Genomic DNA, 19,330 nt, shown 5'->3' with positions numbered 1-19,330 from the left:
GCAAACAAAATTTAATTCCAGATTTGACTGAATTTAAATTTCACCTGCTGCTGTCATGGGATTTGAACCCATGATCCAAGACAGTTAACCTAGGCCTGTGGATTGTGAGCAACCACTGCAAATGGTGGAATTTAATTCAATTTATAAAATCTGGAATTTAAAATCTACTGTTGACCATGAATCTGTTGTCAGTCGTCAGGAAAACCCCATCTGGCTCACCTCACGTCCCTCAGGGAAGGAAACTGCCAACCTTACCTGGTCTGGTTTACATGTGACTCCAGACCCACAACAATGTGGTTGACTATTAACTGACCTCTGAAATGGCCCAACAAGCCACTTAGTTCAAGGGCAGCTAGGGAATAAGCAAGAAATGTGGGCCAGTTCACCTCCCATGAATGAATTAAAATAAAATGAAGAATATTACAGAGACATGGAAAGGTGACAATATGAGGCTGGTTCATCATCTGATGAAAAAACATTGTGCACTGAATAACTTCTGTTGGCAGATCACACTGAACAATTCAACTGGGAATAATTTAACAAGAGCAAACCTGATAATGCACCTGCGATTTCAGTCTGCAGTGGAATTGGTCTCCCCTCCAAGCCATGTGTTGTCTTGGCGTGGAACTGCATCCTTGAGTGTTGCTGGGTCAGAATCCTGGTGCTCCCTCCCCAATGGCATTATGGGTGCACCGATGCCATGTGACTGCAGCAGTTCAGGATGGCAGCTCATCACCACCTTCTTAAGGACAACCAGGAATGAACAATAAATGTTGACCTAGCCAGAGACAGCCACATCCAATGACTGAATACGAGATGAGGTGAGGGGCGGAAAGTCTTGACGATCTGCAGCTGTTCTAACTGTGCTAAATAAAAACCCTTGGATTATTTTTAACATTATCTCTCTGCGATAATTAGTTCTCTTTGACAAAGATAAGTGACACCTTCCCATGATACACCCAGCAAAAAAACCTTGGCACTTTTGGCACCGTAATGTAGAGCCACAATTAACGCAAGCTTTTGACATATTTCAGCTGTATCTATCCATATTAATGCAAGAAAACTTCTGCCTCTCGCTTTTCTCGTTTGATGTTGCAGACAGCGCTGCTCTTCCATCTCATAAATATTACACCCACGGCAAAATTAATCCCCCAGCAGATGGGAACCTCGCTGAAGTATGGTGTTTATAAATCTTGTCCGTTCACATTTTAACAGAGCACCAGGACTGGTGTTTAGTCAGAAAACTGCTGGTGTGTTGGTAGTGTCCCTGGATGAATAATCCATCAGCCCAGAATTGTTACAATACAGAAGGAGGACATTCAGTCCATTATATGTACACTGACTCTTGAAACTAACTTAGTGCCAAACTCTCGCTTTTCCCCACAGACTCTGCATATTGATTCCACTTTCATAACTAGCCAATGCCCTCCTCAACGAGCCTCTACCTCACTTTCAAACAGACCCACCTCCTCATTGAGTCAAAATGTCTTTCTCACCCTGTATTTGTTTCGTTTGTGAAACACTGTAAAACTCTAGCGTCCAGTTCCCAATCCACTTAGAGGTGGGAATAGTTTCTCCCAATCTGTTCTGTCCAGACCCCTCCTGAAATGTAAACTTCCTTCAAGTTTCCTCTAAACCTTCTCCTCCAAGTCCCAACTTCTCCAATCTTTCCTCATAACTAAAGCATCCAATCTGTGGAATTATACTTATAAATCTCTTCTGCATTCTCTCTCATACATTCACATCTTTCCTATAGTGTGGCACCCAGAACTGGACACAGTGCTCCAGCTGAAGTCTAACTAGTGATCTATGAAAGTTCAGTATAACCTTCCTACTTGTGTACTCTATGCCCCTATTAATGATGCCTGAATATTGCATGCTTTGTTATCTGTTTCCTCTCCCAGTCCTGCCACCTCTTAGGACTTACAAACATATATATCTGGTTTCTGTATTGCTAATAATATTCTTTATTTTGTGTTGTCTCTCTACAAACTCTGCATTGAATTTCATCTGTTATCTATCCACCCCCACCAAAAATGTATTAATGTCCTTTTGAAGTTCTACACTGTCCTCCTCAATGTTCCCACATTTTGGTGTGTCCATAAATTTTAACCTGTTCTCTACCCACCAGTATCTAGATCATTTTTACATCAAGAAAGCAAGAATCTCAATATCAATATGGGGAGCTCCACAACAAGCATTCCTCCAGCCTGAAAAACACCCATTAACCATGTTTCCTATTCCCATTTCAATTTTGTATCCAGTGCCAACTTCTTCAATCTACCCTCTTAATTGAAGTTTCTCAATCCTGGAACCATTCTTGTAAATCACTTTTACATCGTTTCTACAATGTGGCAGCCACATGATGCTCCAAATGAGGTCCAACAAATGTCTTAGATAACTTCCTCATTTACAACATTGTGTGTAGCACTGTATTGAATGCCTTTTGGAGGTCCACATGTATTACATCAGTGTCCTTCCCCTCCTCAAAAAACACTAGCAAGTTAGTCAAACATGATTTTCCCTACACAAATCCATGCTGACTATTCCAGATCAAGTATATAGGGGTGGTATGGTGGCTCAGTACTTAGCACAGCTGTCTCACAGCACCATGGACTCGGGCTTGGGTAACTGTGTGAAGTTTGACATTCTCTCTGTGTCTGCATGGGTTTCTTCTGAGTGCCCCTGTTTCCTGTCACAGTCCAAAGATGTGCAGCTTAGATGGATTGATCATGCTAAATAGCCCTGTAGTGTCCAGGGATGTGAAGGCTAATTGGAAGCGTTCATTAATTCTAACATAAATAATTGTTTCCAGAAATCTCCCCCTCACCAATTTTAAACTGACTGTCATTGTTGAACCAACCTTTAAAAATGTTATTTCAACAAGGACATGTTTGCAATTGTCTAATCCTCCAACACCATCCCTGAATCCTAGGAAGGTTGAATGATAATTGCCAGAACTTCTGCAACTTCAACACACACTTACTTCAATATTCTTGAGTCTATCTCATCTTGTCCCTTTGCCTTATCAACTTTAAGTGCTAGCAGCTGATGCAATCTGTCCTCTTTATTAATTTTAAACTCTTGTAGTGACTGACTTTCCTGGTCTACAACAATAGTCTAGGAGGCATAGATAAAGAGAGGTGCAAAGTATTCATTTAACACCTTAACTATGCCTCTGGCCTCATCATGTCAATCCCCTGGTGGTCTCCAATTGGCCCTACTTCTTTACATCAAGTTTTACGATTGATGTGCTTATGGAACGCTCCTGGATTTCCTTTAATATTAGCTGCCAGTTTTCTTTTCATGATCTGTCTTGTACTTGGTTTTCCATCTCCCTTCTGGAATTCTGATATTCAGCTTAGTTCTAAATTGCATTTACCAACGTGCATCAGTCATAAACACACTTTTTCTTTTTTAACTTAATTTCTATCTCATTTGTTATCGAGGGAGTTCTGGATTTGATTTTTATTTTCCTTTCTGAGGGGATGTACCTCAATTGTGCCCAGATGATTACATCTTTGAAAGGAGCCCATTATTCAGCTATTATTTATTATGCCTAACTTTAGTTCCAGTCTATCCAGTCTCTGTTCTTGCCCCGATGAAGTTGATTATTGTTACTCTCTCACAGAGTTGCACAGCGTAGAAACTGACTCTGGTCCAACTCGTCCATGCCAACCAGATATCCTAACTTAATCTAGTCCCATTTGCCAGCACTTGGCCCATATCCCTCTAAACCCTTCCTATTCATATAGCCATCCAGATGCCTCTTAAGTGTTGCAAATGTACCAGCCTCCATTACGTCCTCTGGCAGCTCATTCCATTCACGCATCACTATTGACGTGAAAACATTGCCCCGAGGGTACCTTTTATATCTGTTCCCTCTAACCTTAAGCCTATGACCTCCAGTTTTGGACTCCCCTACCCTGGGGAAAAAAAAACTTGGTCTATTCACCCTATCCATGCCCCTCATGATTTCATAAACCTCTACAAGGTCACCCCTCAGTCTCCAACTCTCCAGGGAAAGCAGCTTCAGCCTGTTCAGCCTCTCCCTGCAGCTCAAACCCTCCAACCCTGGCAACATCCTTGTAAATCTTTTCTGCACCCTTTCAAGTTTCACAATATCTTTCCTGTAGCAGGGTGACCAGTATTCTGAAAGTGGCCTCACCAATGTCATGTACAGCCACAACTCCTATACTCAATGCACTGACCAAAATCATTTTCTACTATCACCTGAAACATTATGATACAAAAATCATTGTCCACTGACATTTGCCAACCTCATTTCCAAGAATTCTACTCTTCCACCAAACTTGGCCTCGCAGTGTCTCCATTCTTGTTGGACTGGACATATACTATTGTAGAAAATCCTCCTAAACACTAAATCTAGGAATGATCGTTTCTTACTGCTCCTTATCTGCTCCTATCTGGATCGATATTCAGATAGTAATCATACAAAGAGCAGTGAAGAATAAGTTAAGGCTCTGAGGTTATGATTTCAAAATCAATTCTGGCAGCTGGAGAAATTTTAAATCATTTAATAAGTCTGAAATATAAAGTTAGTCTCAGTAATTTTGACCAAACATTAATGGTCATAAAAACTCACTTGGTTCACTTGTGCCCTGTGGGGAAGGAAATCTGCCATCCTTACTTGGTCTGGCCGACATGCCACACCTGAACTTCAGCGATATGCTTGACTCAAGTTGCCCTTTAAACCAATCAGCAGGCCACTCAGTTTAAAGGCCAATAGAGTTGGGTGATAAGAAAGAAAAAAATTAGCCGGGATCACAAAGGTATACCCCAACGGTTCTGGAAGCAGGACAAAGGTGTTCTGTGCTACTTTGTGATCATCTCCAATTCAGACTGAGTAAGATATCAAGTCAAACGTGATGATCCATATCTGACAGGAAGGGTCGTAAGGGAATATTGGAAAATCTTGTGCTGAGCTACAGATTCATCTAGTTGCAAGATGAGATACAACATCAGTAGAGGTATGCATTGTGCTGATTGGTTAATTCAGATTGATAGCGCCATATGTAAAATTATGCCAATGGTAAGGATTCAATTCCCATTGTGGCAGTGGAGGTCATGGAGATCTGGCTCCTTACATTAACTCACTCTCGTTGCCTCACCATTTATATATTAACCAGTTGTTTCTCGTCAATGAATACAGATTACAATGGTCTTTAGCTAATTACAATCAACCTGAGATACTTTCTATCACCAAGTTATGCCTTGTAATGTCTCTGCCCTGCCTCTTATTATTTGTTGATGAATCAATCATCCATGCTTTAGTTACTTCCAGACTCGACTATCTCAATGTTTGCCTGGTCTTCTTGTTCCCTTGTAAATGTTGATATAATCAAGATGCTGCTACCCAAATCCTGACTTGCACTTTCTGTTTAGCCCTGACCCTTGATGCTCACTGACCTACATTGGCACCTCGCCCAGTAATGTCTCAGTGTTAAAATTCTTATCTTTGTTTATAAATCTCTTCATGCCTTCCTTCCCTCCTTATTTCCAGCCTTATAGTCCTCCAAGGATTCTACGCTTCTCAAATTCAAGTCTCTCATCTATCTCCAACATCAACATGACACTTTGATTAAAGCAACACTAAAAATGTAAATATATAAATGTTACTCTGTACTGAGCTCAAGGACATCCTTAGTTTTTAAGCTTAGCCTAATCAAAATCATCTAATTCGGAATTGAGCTGGAGTTACGGCGGAGTCTGTTCTGAGACCAAAAGGGTGTGGGATTAGCTTGTAGACAGTCCCGTTGCCTGACTCCTGTTGGTTATAAATGCACACTGAAGAACCAAGAGAGCAGCCCGTTAGACCAATGCACACATATCCAAGAAGTGGGAAGGGTGGCACGGTGGCTGAGTGGCTAACGCGGCTGCCTCAAGACACCAGGAACCCAGGTTTGATTCCATTCTTGGGAGATTATCTGTGTGGAGTTTACACATTCTCTGTATGAGTTCCTTCTGGTGCATCCTCCCACAGTCCAATGAAGTGCAGATTCAGTGGATTGATCGTACCTAATTGCCCATAGCATTCAGGGATGTGCAGGCTAGGTGGATTAGCCACGGTAACTGCAGGGTTCCAGGGATAGGGAGGGGAATCGGTCTAGTGGAATGCTCTTTGGAGGGTGAGTATGGACACAATGGGCCAAATGGCCTGCTTTACATTGTAGGGATTGTATGAAGAACAGCAATCTTATTGATGGAGTGTTGATCCCAAGAGCTGGACTTGTGATCAAAAGAATGGGCATTGGAATCCCATGATGACAGGATGAGGATGTGATTAGAGGTTGGGGAAGAATGTAGAGACGAAATGTTGGTGTCAGTACCAGTGAAGCTAAAAGGATTGTGTTGTTATAATTGGTTCAGAATTTCTGAAAGGGTTGGAAGCCAATGTATTCTTACTTGATTTTGAAAACTTCTAGCAATTTTACTGTTAACCATCTCCTCCCCAAGGAAACCAATCCCAAATTGTCCAATTTATCTTGGTGCATGTATGGAACTATGTGCCAAAGGAAGAAGTACATCATTAAAAGGCACTTGGATGTGTTATATGAATAGGAAGGGTTTAGAGGGAGATGGGCCAAATGCTGGCAAATGGGACTGGATCAGTTTGGGATATTTGGTCAACATGGACAAGTTGAAACAGGGTCTGTTTCCATGCTGTATAAGTCTATGAGTCTCTGAATTTAGCTTTCTAGCTGATGTTTCTCATCCCTGCACCCAATCTCATGAATGTTCTCAACACTTTCTCCAATGTTTTCATGTCCTTCCTGAAGATGGGAGGGAGAGAAAATTTAGCTTCATTAGATCTAGTCTCCATTCCCAACCCTACCCCCACCCCCAGCTTGGTGTCCTCACACACAAACAGATGGTTCCTGTGGCATGTGATGGTCAGCTGGCTATGGCAGCAGCCATTGTGGATAGTCACTGTAATGGCTCAAAGTAGTCAGAATTTGAATTCTTCTACCACAGTGGTAAGTGAAGACAAATTCTGTGAGAGTTCTACGAGGGTTTGTTTTTATTCATTCATGAGATGTGGCTGTCACTGGTTGGGCCAGTGTTTATTGCCCATCTCTAATTGCCCAGAGGGTAGTTAAGAGTCAACCACATTGCTGTGGGTCTGAAATAACATGCAGGCCAGACCAGTTAAGGATGGAATATTTCCTTCTCTGAAGGACATTTGTGAAACAGATGTGTTTTTTCTGGCTAAGCATAAGGGTTTTGTGGTCACCGTTAGACTTTTACTTCCAGAGTTTTATTGAACTCAAATTCGAACATCTGCCATGGGTGATTTGTACCTAAGACTCCAGAACATTACCTCGATCTCTCGATTAATAATCCTGTGATAATACCACAAGGGCGCCCCTGCCTGGACAGTTTGACGTGATCTGGAACCAGAATTTGTGTTTTCTTTAAAAGAGTTAAGGATACATCCGTTTCTTAGAGAATAATTCCTATGTCATGCATTTTATATGGTTTGACATTCTGGTTTGTTTGCTTGGAAAGGTTTTTTGAAATTCTAAGGAGGAAATGGCTACTTTTCACGTTGGCTATGGACGGAATGCCTATTTTTATAAAAAATGAAAGTACTTGACATACTGTCAAGAATTGTTTTCACTCATAATCTTGTCTTTTTACCTGGAACAAAATAAACGCTGAGAACTTCTATCTTGTACATCTTAAAATAGTGGACACAAGAACGGTGTGTGAATACATTAAACATCCACAAAGTATAATTTTAATACCCAGATGATTTCAAACTACTTTGTGTTTTAGCTTCATTAAATGTTCAGGAGCTCCCCCATCCTATTTCCCTTAATCTAGGATGTAAACAGTCATCAATCAATGTCCTCTGTTATAATTTGTTCAGATAACTAATGAACATCTGATATTGTTCCTTGTATCATTCGAATGGATTCTAAATTCAAGGTGGATCTCAGTGTGTTCTGAGCCAAATTACCCAGAATAATAGCATTTTTGAAAATATAATTTTGGAACTTTACGTTTGATTAGTTTCTCATAACCCCGACAGCCCAGAAGGGCAATTAATTCAACGGTCCTTAGCTATCGTTTCAAGTGGAGCTTCTTTTGTCTTTGTCGAAATTTTGTCTTTTCCTCTTTTATTCTTGTTTTCAAATGCTTGCCCAATTCTCCATTAAATGATATTTGATCTATTTTGTTTGTTGTTATAGCCAGAAGGAGATTCTGAATGTTGTTGCCTCTTCATTGTGAATTTGCTGATCATTACAAGCAAAACCTTTTTCTTTACTCCCTTAAAATATATTGCGATCACAAAGATTTCAATTAAGTCACCCGCACAACAGCCAGACAAAGGATATTTTTCAAATGATGTTGGGGCTTGGAAAATTAAATGCCTCACTCAATCCTTTTGTTTCCTGATCAGAAAGAAGGTACAAAGATGTGCCTTCACTCTTTGTAATCAAATCTTACCATCGTCAACTCAACTTCCATCCCACTTCAAGAAGAAGAAGAATTCTTCGAAGTTCCACAATGTACCAATTTCACTGGGCTCAAAATTATTTGGTCAGCCTCTACTTCTGACTTTTATAGAATCTTACTGTGCCCAATATGGCTGCCATTTTTTTCTGCTTCGCATCAATTCTATCAACTCAAATCATCAAGCATTCTACCTTGGTGCATAATGGCTTGGGATAGCAACTGCTCTGCCCAGGATCATAAGAAAGTACAGAAGGTGGTGTGCACAGCCCTGACCATCACAGAAGCCAACTTCTCATCCATGGACTCCAATTACACTTCTCGCTGCCACAGAAAGGCTGCCAACAACAGCAAAGGCCCCTCCCACCAATGCTCTCTTTCAAACTCTTCAATTAGGCAGGAGATACAGAGGTTTGAACACACACATACACACACTACACATCAACAGTTTCAAGAACAGCTTCTTCCCTGCTATTATTCGATTGTTAAAAGGACCTCTCCAATCCAATGACTTGCTTTTGTGCACCTCCTATGCAGTCATACCCTTGTATGCCTCATTCTGTCTAAGCACTCTATGCTCTGCATGTCCTTGTTTGCTATGATCTGCCTGTACTGCTCCCAAAACAAAACTTTTCACTGTACATAGGCACATGTGAATACAATAAATGAAATTAAATCAAATCGAGTCGCTGCTTTCCAAAGTAGGTTTGAGGGATTTTTATCTTGACGCCTGTGATGTGATGTAGATGTATGTCTGTTTTCACTACACCAGTGCATTACCTTGGACTCTAGCCCATCAAATTACCTTTCTTTCGATGTCTCATGTTATTCTGAGCATACCTGGTTTCTTCACTATTTTAAACAAGTTCTAACGAACTCCATTTATTCTGAACGGTATCCTCAGCAAACAATTACAGAGCTTAATTATTCCAGTTTCAACTGAAAATTTCATGCAATGTACTTGAATCATTGCACAGGACACACATTTAGTTTTTAATTAAGCCACCTGGCACCAATGAATTGCTGATTCGTAGATCGTGGTGGATAACTTTTGATGCACAGCCCACCTTGTGGCTTTCCATTGAAAATGTATTAATTGCCTTGTACCACACACTGGGTAAGTGCTGAGTGCTATTCCCATTCCTAGCTACTGACAGCTCCATTCATTCACCCAGATAGAATCCCTACAGTGTGAAAGTAAGCCACTTGGCCCATCAAGTCCACACCAAACCTCCAAAGAGCATCCCCCCATGCTCCACATTCCTGTCATATCACATTTCCCAGAACTAATCCACCTAATCTATGCAGTAAGGGGAATTTAGCACGTCCAATCCCCCTAACCTGCATATCTTTTGGACTGTGGGAGGAAACCGGAGCACCTGGAGGAAACCCACACAGACACGGGAACAATTAGTAAACTCCACACAAACAGTTGCCTGAGGCTGGAGTCGAACCCACATCCCTGGTGCTGTGAGGCAGCAGTATTAACCACTGAGCCACCATGCCAACTTTGATCAAAACAGGGATTGCTCCTCACTTGAGATTTCACTATGTCCTGTGTCATCTAAATGCCAGGTATGAAAATGTCCCCCTCTGAGTTGACAAAACACCCAATATTGTGGCTCAATTGGTGATGAAGTGCTCTTCTGTTTACTGAACAGAAATCTATCCTGTGTAGTCGTCTCTCAGAACAAGACTGACCCTTGCCACATAGCAAGGACCTGTGTGTGAAATCTTTTAACATGGAGATGCTGTTGTGGTTTTTTAAATTCGTTCACAAGACGTGGGTGTCACTGACTAGGCCAATATCTATTGCCCATCCCTAATTTCCCAGAGAGCAGTTAGAGTCAAGTACATTGCTATATGTGACTATATATGAGTCACATATAGGCCAGACCAGGTAAGGCTGGCAAACTTCATTCCCTCAATGAGATTAATGAAATAGATAGGTTTCCATGACAATCGACAGTGGGTCCATGATTACCATTAGGCTAACATTTTATTCCAGGTTTTAAATCCACAATCTAAGATTAAGTGGTAAACCATTCAGGACTGAGATGAGGAAGAATTTCTTCACACAGAGAGTTGTGAACCAATGGGAATCTCTACCAAAGAAGACCACTGGGGCCAGTTCATTAACTATATTCAAGTGGGAGCTGGATGTAGCCTTTGTAGCTAAAGGAATCAAGGAGCATGAGGAGAAAGCGGGAATGGGATACTGAGATTACATGATCAGCCATGATCATATTGAACTGGTAGTGCAGGCTCAAAGGACCTCTTGCAGTTATTTTCGAAGTTTCTATGTTTAACTGAATTCAAATTTCACCATCAACAATGATGGGATTTGAACCAATATCCAAAGAGCATTAACCCTGTTTTGAGCTTTCACTTAGTCTTCATCTCTGTACCTCTCTCTCTCTCTGTCAGTCTCACTGTCTATATTGCCTTCTGTCTCTATGTCTCTGCATAACTCTGTTTGCCTTCATGTCTTGTTTCTCTTTCTCTGTCTTGTACCTTGTCAATCCTTCTCTGCCCTCAGTTTCTCTCTCTCTCTCCTTCTCCTTACATCACTCCCTGGTTTCACTTCTCTGTTTCTCAGGTCTCTGACTGATCCTCTCTCTGATTTGCTTTATCATGTCCGTTCTTAATTTTTAGGTTAATCTACTGGCATTTGGAGTCATTATCTACAAAGTATTCCGACACACTTCCATGTTGAAACCAGAAGTGAGCTGCTATGAAAATATTAGGTAGGTTTGAAACCAGGAACAGTTCTAGCATTTTATGATGAAATTTATTGATAAAATTAAGCTTTTGGGGTTGGCTTATTGTTAAAAAAAAGTATTTACCACTCTGCTGTCATTTCTTTTATGTATATTATGAAATATAACTTTTTCTGAAGTAATTCATAAAGTCATACTACACAGAAACAGACCCTTCAGTCCAACCAGCCCATGCCGACCATCATCCCAAACTAAATTAGTCCCAGCTGCCTGCCCTTGGCCCATATCCCTCCAAATATTTTTTTATTCATGTACTTAGTCAAATGTTTTGTTTTAAATTATGTAACTGTACCCATATCCACCACTTTTCCTGGAAGCTCATTCCACACACAAACCACCCTATATGAAAAAAAATTGCCCCTCGGCCTTTTTAAATCTTTCTGTTCTCACCTTAAAAATATGACCCCTAGTCTTGAAACGCCCCACCATGGGGAAAAGACACCTGCCATTCACCTTATCTATACCCCTCATGATATTGCAAACCTCTCTAAGGTCACCTCTCAACCATATATTCAAATATACTCCCCTGATTATTATGGGAATTATAATATGAAGATCGACATTAGTGTCATCAAAAGAGTAGGCAATTTTCACAATATAGTGTGATTCTAATCATGGATAGGGTTGTTTTGAGGGTTCGTAGGATCACAGAATCACAAAAGATCAAAGAAGCCCTTCTGTCCAATGAGTCTGCACTGCCAAAGTATAGTATTGTATATTAGTCCCACTTCCCAGTACTAGAAGCAAAGCCTTGCATGTTTCAACTACAAGTGCTCATCTGAGTATTCTTAAAAGTTTATGAAGCTTCCTGCCTCCACTACCCTCCCAGGCAGTATATTCTGGATCCCTACCACCCTCTGAATGAGAAAACAATCTCCTCAAATCCCCTCAAAACACCCTGCCTTTTACCTTAAAATCATGCCCCCTTGTTTCCACCAGGCTGCTTTCTGTCCACCCTGTCGCTGTCTCTCACAATCTTGTACATCTCAGTCACATTCCCTCCTTGACCTTTTCTACTCTTAAGAAAACAACTTGAGCTTATCCAACCTCTCTTCATGGCTAAAACACACCATCCTGAGAACATCCTATTGAATATGAAACAAAACCAGAAACTGTTGGAAGAGCTCAACAGGTTCAGCAGCAACTGTGAAGAGAAAGCAGAGTTAATGATTTGAGTCCAGTGACTGGAGTCCGACATCACTGGACCCAAAGTTTCTCCAGTAATATTATTTGTGTCTCAGATTTCTAGCATCCACTGTTCTTCGGTTTCACTTCTGGTGAATCTCCTCTGCACCCCCTCCAGTGCAATCATATCCTTCCTGTAGTGCACAGAGTAGAACTTTTCATGTAGTCCTTTAGGTCTGGCCTCACCAAAGTCCTATACAGCTCTAACATGACATCTCTGCTATTTTAATGTATGCCACTACCTAATAAATTCGATTGCTTCATATGCCATCTTAACTACCTGATTAACCTGCCTGGCCACCTTCAGGGATCTGTTGACAAGCTCCCAAAGGTCTCTCTGTTCCTTTAAGTTTCTTTCCATTCATTGAGTACTCCCAATTGATTGAAGGTACAATGACTTTGTCTAATTCTCAGGTTATATGAACAGAATGGCTTTAGGACGGTTCAAAACACAATGGATAAATCAGCTCGATAACGTAGTAGGTGAAACCAATTTGTAACTGGGTGACCCTATAACACCACTGATAGTGTGATTCAAGGTCTAATTGTTAGAGTGTTTAAAATATATTGGGCAGGGTAACTCAGTAGCATCATGAATAGGGTAGTTCAAGGCTAGCTTCAGTGTGTAATGGACTGGGTGCCTCAGTGATCTAGTGAATAGGGTCTCTCAGTTGGACAATACACAGCATGGGTCCATAGTTACAATGAAAAAGGTTGCTTCATGTCTCAGTTGTCAAGATAGTTCAAGATGGAATGAACAGTGCAACTTGCTGAAGTGATGGATCCATCTTCAAACATATGCTCACCCCTTTGCCTGCCACACCTCCTTCCCCACCTGAGTACCCATCATCAGCATGAATTCCACTTACCTTTATTGGTCAGTGCATTGAGTATAAGGGTTGGGACTTTATCCATTCAGGGATATTAGTGAGGCTTCTTTCAGAATACTGCGTGCAATTCTGGTTGTCCTTCCAAAGGAAGGATGTTGTTAAACTTCAGAAGGTGCAGAAAAGATTTACAGGAAGGTTGCCAGAACTGGAGGGTTGGAGTTATGGGGAGATGCTGGATAAGCTGGGGCTTTTTACCCCGGAGTGTCAGTGGCTGAGGGGTGACCTTTTAGAGGCTTATAAAATCATGAGGGGCATGGATAGGATAAATAGCCAAGGTCTTTATGGAAGGGGTCCAAAACTAGAGGACATAGGTTTAAGGTGAGATGGGAAAGATATAAAAAGAACCTGTGGGTAACTTTTTTCACACAGAGTATGGTGCATGTATGGAATGAGCTGCTAGCGGAAGTCATGAAGTTGGGTCCAAATACAATTAAAATGCATCAGGATGAGTATATATACAGAAAGGGTTTATCGGATTATGGGCCAAGCACTAGCAAATGGGACTAGGTCAGATTGGGATGTCCGTTCAGCATGAACGAGTTAGACTGAAGGGTCTGTTTCCATGTTGCAAGATTCTATGGCTCTGTGACAAGAAGATATGTTTTCGCTATCTATATCAAAATCTTCCATTATTTGAAAGATCTCTTTTCAGTCAGTCCTCATTTTCATTAGTGTATAAGATGTGAACATTACTGCATCACTATAACGGCTGGGGCAGTTTCAAGGACATTTCAGAATGTACAATATTGCTGTGGAACTGGAGTGGCATATAGACAGAATACGTACAGACAGCACATTTCAGAGGTGGGACTTTTACAGCAAGGCAACAGCTACCATTGCTGGTATTAGATTTTTATTTAAGATCCTTGCATTTTCTAAAAGCTCTCAGTTGCATTAGGGGAATTTAAATTCATGATTTAGATATGACTGTGTTTTGATAAGTATTTCCTCTAGCTCCCTGTAAACAGCTGCAGTGTGTTTGTCCTTTCCAGTTCGGAATAACCTTATCTTTCTCATTTAAATCTATGTTGTGATGATTTGCACATTTTATTTTACCATATAACATTCTAAATTCTCACTGAAAAGATAATGACGGTTTCTCAAGTCTCCAAGAATAGAACAGGGGTTATGTCTGAAAATGCAGTACCAACAATTGCGGAAGAAACCCTTGCTTTCAAATGTTCCTTCAGACTAAGTAAGATACACCTAGTAATCAGCTGGCCACCAAGAGTAACAACTGAGGACAAAGCTTCACAAACCAGCGTGCAGAGAGAGATTGTTAATCCCCTGTGATATATAGCTCCTGTTCCAAAAGTGACAACAATATAATTCAACAAAAACCATCACCAGGCTGCTGGAGCAGTTAATGAACGTGGGTGCCACATTTGGAGGTTTCTCTGTACTTTTATTTGAAATCTCTGTGGTATCTTCCTCCTCTCACTAACACGGACTGAGGTTCAATTTCACATGTACAGTTTGAGGCAGCTTTAGTTACTTTGTACAACTCTCGGTGGCTAGCATTGCTGCCTCACAGTGCCAGGAACCCGGCTTCGATTCGAACCTCAGGCAATGGGGTTGACACATTCGCCCCGTGTCAGCGTACATTTCCTCCGAGTGCTTGGGTTTCCTCCCACAATCCAAAGATGTGCAAGTTAGGTAAATTGGCCACAAGAAATTGCTCATGGTGTCCAGGGATGTGCAGGCTGGGTGGATTGATGGTGAATACAGGGTTAGAGGGGTGTGTCTGGGTGGGATGCTCTTCGGAGGGTTGATGTGGACTCAATGGGTCAAATGTGTTGCTTTCACACTGTCGGGATGCTATGATTGCCAACAAATGCTGGTCAAATGGTCTTCTTCGATAGTGTAGGGATTCTATGATTCTATTTCCAGGCACAGACCCTCTCAGTGGTCACAATGGACAGGGAGGATAGGATCATGAACAGCACAGCAGGTAGCATGACTCAGTTTGTAGACAATTGAATGCATCAGGAGCACAATCAATTCGCTTGCCTCAGTCAACCATATTTGCTTTTCTCCCAGAGTTGTTAAGGTGCAGAAAAAGGCCATTCATCCCATCATTCCTGCACTGGCTCTTCAAACAAACATCATTGCCCATCTCTCACAGACAATTTCTATGCAAGTAATCATCCAATGTCCCTCTTGCATGCCTCAATTGAACCTGGCTCCAAACTAAGGGAACATTTTGCTGAGCATCTCAGTCAGGCCCATGGGGCTGACCGGACCTCCCAGTCACCGCCCCTTTTAATTCCCCTTCCCACTCCCTTTCCAACATGACCATCCTTGGCCTCCTCCATTACACAGTGAATCAGACCGCAAATTAGAGGAACAACACCTCATCTTCTGCCCCGGGCATCCTGCAGGCTGGAGGACTCAACGCTGAGTTCTTCAATTTCCAATCCCTTCCCATCCCCAACTCTCTTCCCAGCCCCTCCTCCTCCCTTCCATTCCTCTCATCGACCTTTCCTTCCAGCCACCAATCGGATTCAGTCCCCCCAATGACCAACCAGGTCGTACCTCTACCTGTCTTCACCTATCCCTACCTCACCACCCTTCCCCTGCCACCCCCTTTGTCTGCAGCTCCCCTGGCACCCACCCCAAGTCCTAAAGAAGGGTTACACCCGAAACGTTGACTTCTTCACCTCCTGACGCTGCCTGGCATTCTGTGTACCTGCTTGTCTACTTTAGAATCTAGCATCTGCGTTTTGTTTTTGTCACCATCACATTTCCAAGCAGCGCATTCTGAACCCTAACTACACGCTGGGTGAGAAAGTATTTTTTTCTCACATCACAATTATTTCCTTTGCACATCACTTTAAATCTATGCCCTCTCCGCCTTTTCCCTTTAATGAGCGTTAACAGCTTCTCCCTGTCCACTTTGTCCAACCTGCTCAGGACGTTTTACATGAATATTGAGGAACAGTGATCAAGAAGAACCAATGAAACACTTGCATTTAGGTAGCACCTTTCACACCCTTGTTATCATCCAAAGTACTTTAGAAACGTAGTCACAGGATGCAATTTAAGAAAGTTAGCAGCATTACTGTGCACAGGAAGACCACAAATACTAACATGATAATCCCATTTGTTTTCGGTGTTTTTAAGGCAGTGACAAATACACACCAGGAGATCAAGAATGCACGGGATGAACGCTACCATGAAGGTAGTTGGTGGGGAAGCAGGAGATTAGTACCAGGCAGTGATGCTCAGAGCAGGAATGATGGGCCAAATGGCCTCCTTCTGCATTCCAACAATTCTGTCATTCTGAGATTGGTGAGGACTTTCATGCCCTTCCAGTAGGTACTGCCACTAGATCATTTACACCTGCCTGAAAAGTCAGACAGGAAGGAATCTGCCTTCTGAAAGTGCACAGTGACTCAGTGGTTAGTAGGGAGCCGGGTTCGATTCCACCTTTCTGCGGCTATCTGTGTGGAGTTTGCACGTTCTCCCCCATATCTTGTGTGTGTTTCCTCTAGGTGCTCCAGTTACCTCCCACAGTTCAAAGATATGCAAGTTCGGTGGATTGGCCATGGTTTGGGTGTGATTATCTTTGGAGGGTCGGTACGGATTCGATGGGCTGAATGGCTTGCTCCCGCAGTATATGGATTTTATGATTGTGCTGTTGATTTAATCTTTGACGGTGATTGAATGACCAGCCTGATGCCAGTCTTAATTGACGATGGATGAGATCTCATGAATGTACTCATTGTATTTGGCAGATCATGTGCCCGTGGTGCAATGGCATTACTCTTCCTCCTTGGAGCTACCTGGACCTTCGGTGTTCTGCACATTATCATGGGATCCATGGTGACAGCATATTTGTTCACTATCTCTAATGCATTCCAAGGGATGTTCATCTTTATATTTCTCTGCATCCTATCAAAGAAAGTAAGTTTCACTTCTCAACAAAACGGTAAAACTTTGAAATCCTCCCAGAAACATGAAAGAGGGTGAAACTTGTTCAATGCCAAGAGGGTGGGGGAATCAGTAGTGGCCATTCAAACCGAAAGGAAGGTGAAACAACATTGACGGTACCTTTCCTAAACTCAGGACATACTAAAGTAGTTGACAGGGGAAAGTGAGGACTGCAGATGCTGAAGATCAGAGTTGAAAAGCGTGGTGCTGGAAAAGCACAGCAGGTCAGGCAGCATCCGAGAAGCAGGACAGTCGACATTTCAGGCATGAACAGTCATTCAACTCTCCTGCTCCTCGGATACTGTCTGACCTGCTGTGGTGTCACACTTTTTGACTCGAACGTATTTTACAGCCAATGTAAAACTTTCGTGGTGTAGGCAATATGGGAAATATTGGAGCTAATTTGCACGCAGCAAATCCAACAAACAGCAATTAAATAAGTGACGAGGTCTTGTTTTGTTGTTCACTCATGGGACATAGGTATCACTAGCTGGCTGGCACTTTATTGTTCATCCCCAGTTGCCCCTTGAGAAGCTGAAGGCGAGTTGCCTTTTTGAACTGCTGCAGTCCATGTGCCATAGGTTGACCCACAATGCCCTTCAGGAGAGAATTCTAGGATGTTTCTCCCTCACATAAAACTGTGCTGACCATCCCTATTAAATCCTTGCCTCTCCAATCTTTCAGAATCACCTCCAACAACTTACCCACCACTGAAGTCAGACTCTCAGGTCTATAGTTCCCAGGCCTCTCCTTACATCTTTTCTTAAACAAAGGCACAACATTCGCAACTCTCCAGTCATCCAGCACCTCACCCAGAGTTATAGGTGACACAAATATTTCTGCAAGGAACCCTGCAATTGCCTCCCTAACTTCTCACCACGTCCTGTCATCCTCTGAAGATTTATCCATTGCACTTGAGAAGGTAGTGGTGAGCTGCCTTCTTGAACCACTGCAGTCCACCTGTGACCCACAATGCTATTAGGGAGAGAATTCCAGGATTTTAACCCTAGTGATATGGAAGGAAAGGGATCTATTTCCTTGTCAGGATGGTTCATGGCTTGGAGGAAATGTTCAGGGGCTGGTGTCCCCATGTATCTGCTGCCCTTGTTCTTCTAGATGGAGCTGGTCTTGGGTCTGGAAGGTGCTGTCTGAGGATCTTTGATGAATTTCTGCAGTGCTTCTTGCAAAATGTATACACTGCTGCTACTGAGCATCAGTAAGTGGAGGGTGTGGATGCTTGCGTCATGCCAATCAAGCGGGCTGCTTTATCTTAGATGGTGTCGAGCTTCCTGTGTGTTGTTGGAGCTGCACCCATCCAGGCAAGTGGGGAGTATTCCATCACCCTCCTGAATGGTGTCTCTGGATGGTGGATAGGCTGTAGGGGGTCAGGAGGAGACTTACTTGCCACATTATTCCTAGCCTCTATCCTGCACTTGTAGCCACTATATTTATATTGTGAGTCAAATTGAGTTTTTGTCAATGGTAACCTCCAGGGTTTTGATTATGATTGTGGGGGGGGGTATTAATTGATGATAGCATCATTGAATGTCAGGTGGCAGTGATTCGATTGTCTCTAATTGGAGATGGCCATTACTGTGTGGCACGCAAAATACTGCAGATGCTGGAGAAACTCAGCACGTCTGGCAGCATCCGAGGAGAAAGAATAAGAGTTAACATTTTGAGTCAATTATTACTCTTCTTCAGAACATGTGATGTGTCCCGAATCAGATATAGAATGTCTCTGTGCCCCAGTCCCACTGTCATTGTTAACCCTCCAATCTGAGGCCACAGTCAACAAAGAATGGCAATATCCCTTCATGTAAAAATTATTTCCCATATGAACACATCATGGCCTTTGACCAGCAGCAGCTGATCATCTAAACCTTCTTTTCTATGAACTCGCCTTCCTCTACACTTCTCGCCCCAAGATCAGATCTCTCTCCAAATAACAGTGGTGGACTCTCCCTCTTTATGGGCATTTAAACGGGCATTGGATAGGCATACGGAGGATAGTGGGCTAGTGTAGGTTAGGTGGGCTTGGATCGGCGCAACATCGAGGGC

General features: G+C 42.3%; 1 protein-coding gene across 1 annotated transcript in view; it reads left to right on the top strand.

The window, feature by feature from the left end:
• adgrl4 (adhesion G protein-coupled receptor L4) overlaps window positions 1–19,330 on the top strand; it is a 160,967-nt gene that overhangs the window by 130,817 nt on the left and 10,820 nt on the right. Inside the window, exons 13-14 of the mRNA XM_072574788.1 lie at window positions 11,137–11,228; window positions 17,074–17,242. Coding sequence (XP_072430889.1) covers window positions 11,137–11,228; window positions 17,074–17,242 — 261 coding nt within the window. The remainder of the gene's footprint in view (window positions 1–11,136; window positions 11,229–17,073; window positions 17,243–19,330) is intronic.

Source organism: Chiloscyllium punctatum, chromosome 7 (genome assembly GCF_047496795.1).
Source record: "Chiloscyllium punctatum isolate Juve2018m chromosome 7, sChiPun1.3, whole genome shotgun sequence".
In the NCBI taxonomy this organism is placed as follows: domain Eukaryota; kingdom Metazoa; phylum Chordata; class Chondrichthyes; order Orectolobiformes; family Hemiscylliidae; genus Chiloscyllium; species Chiloscyllium punctatum.
This window is presented reverse-complemented; position numbering and strand designations above follow the sequence as displayed.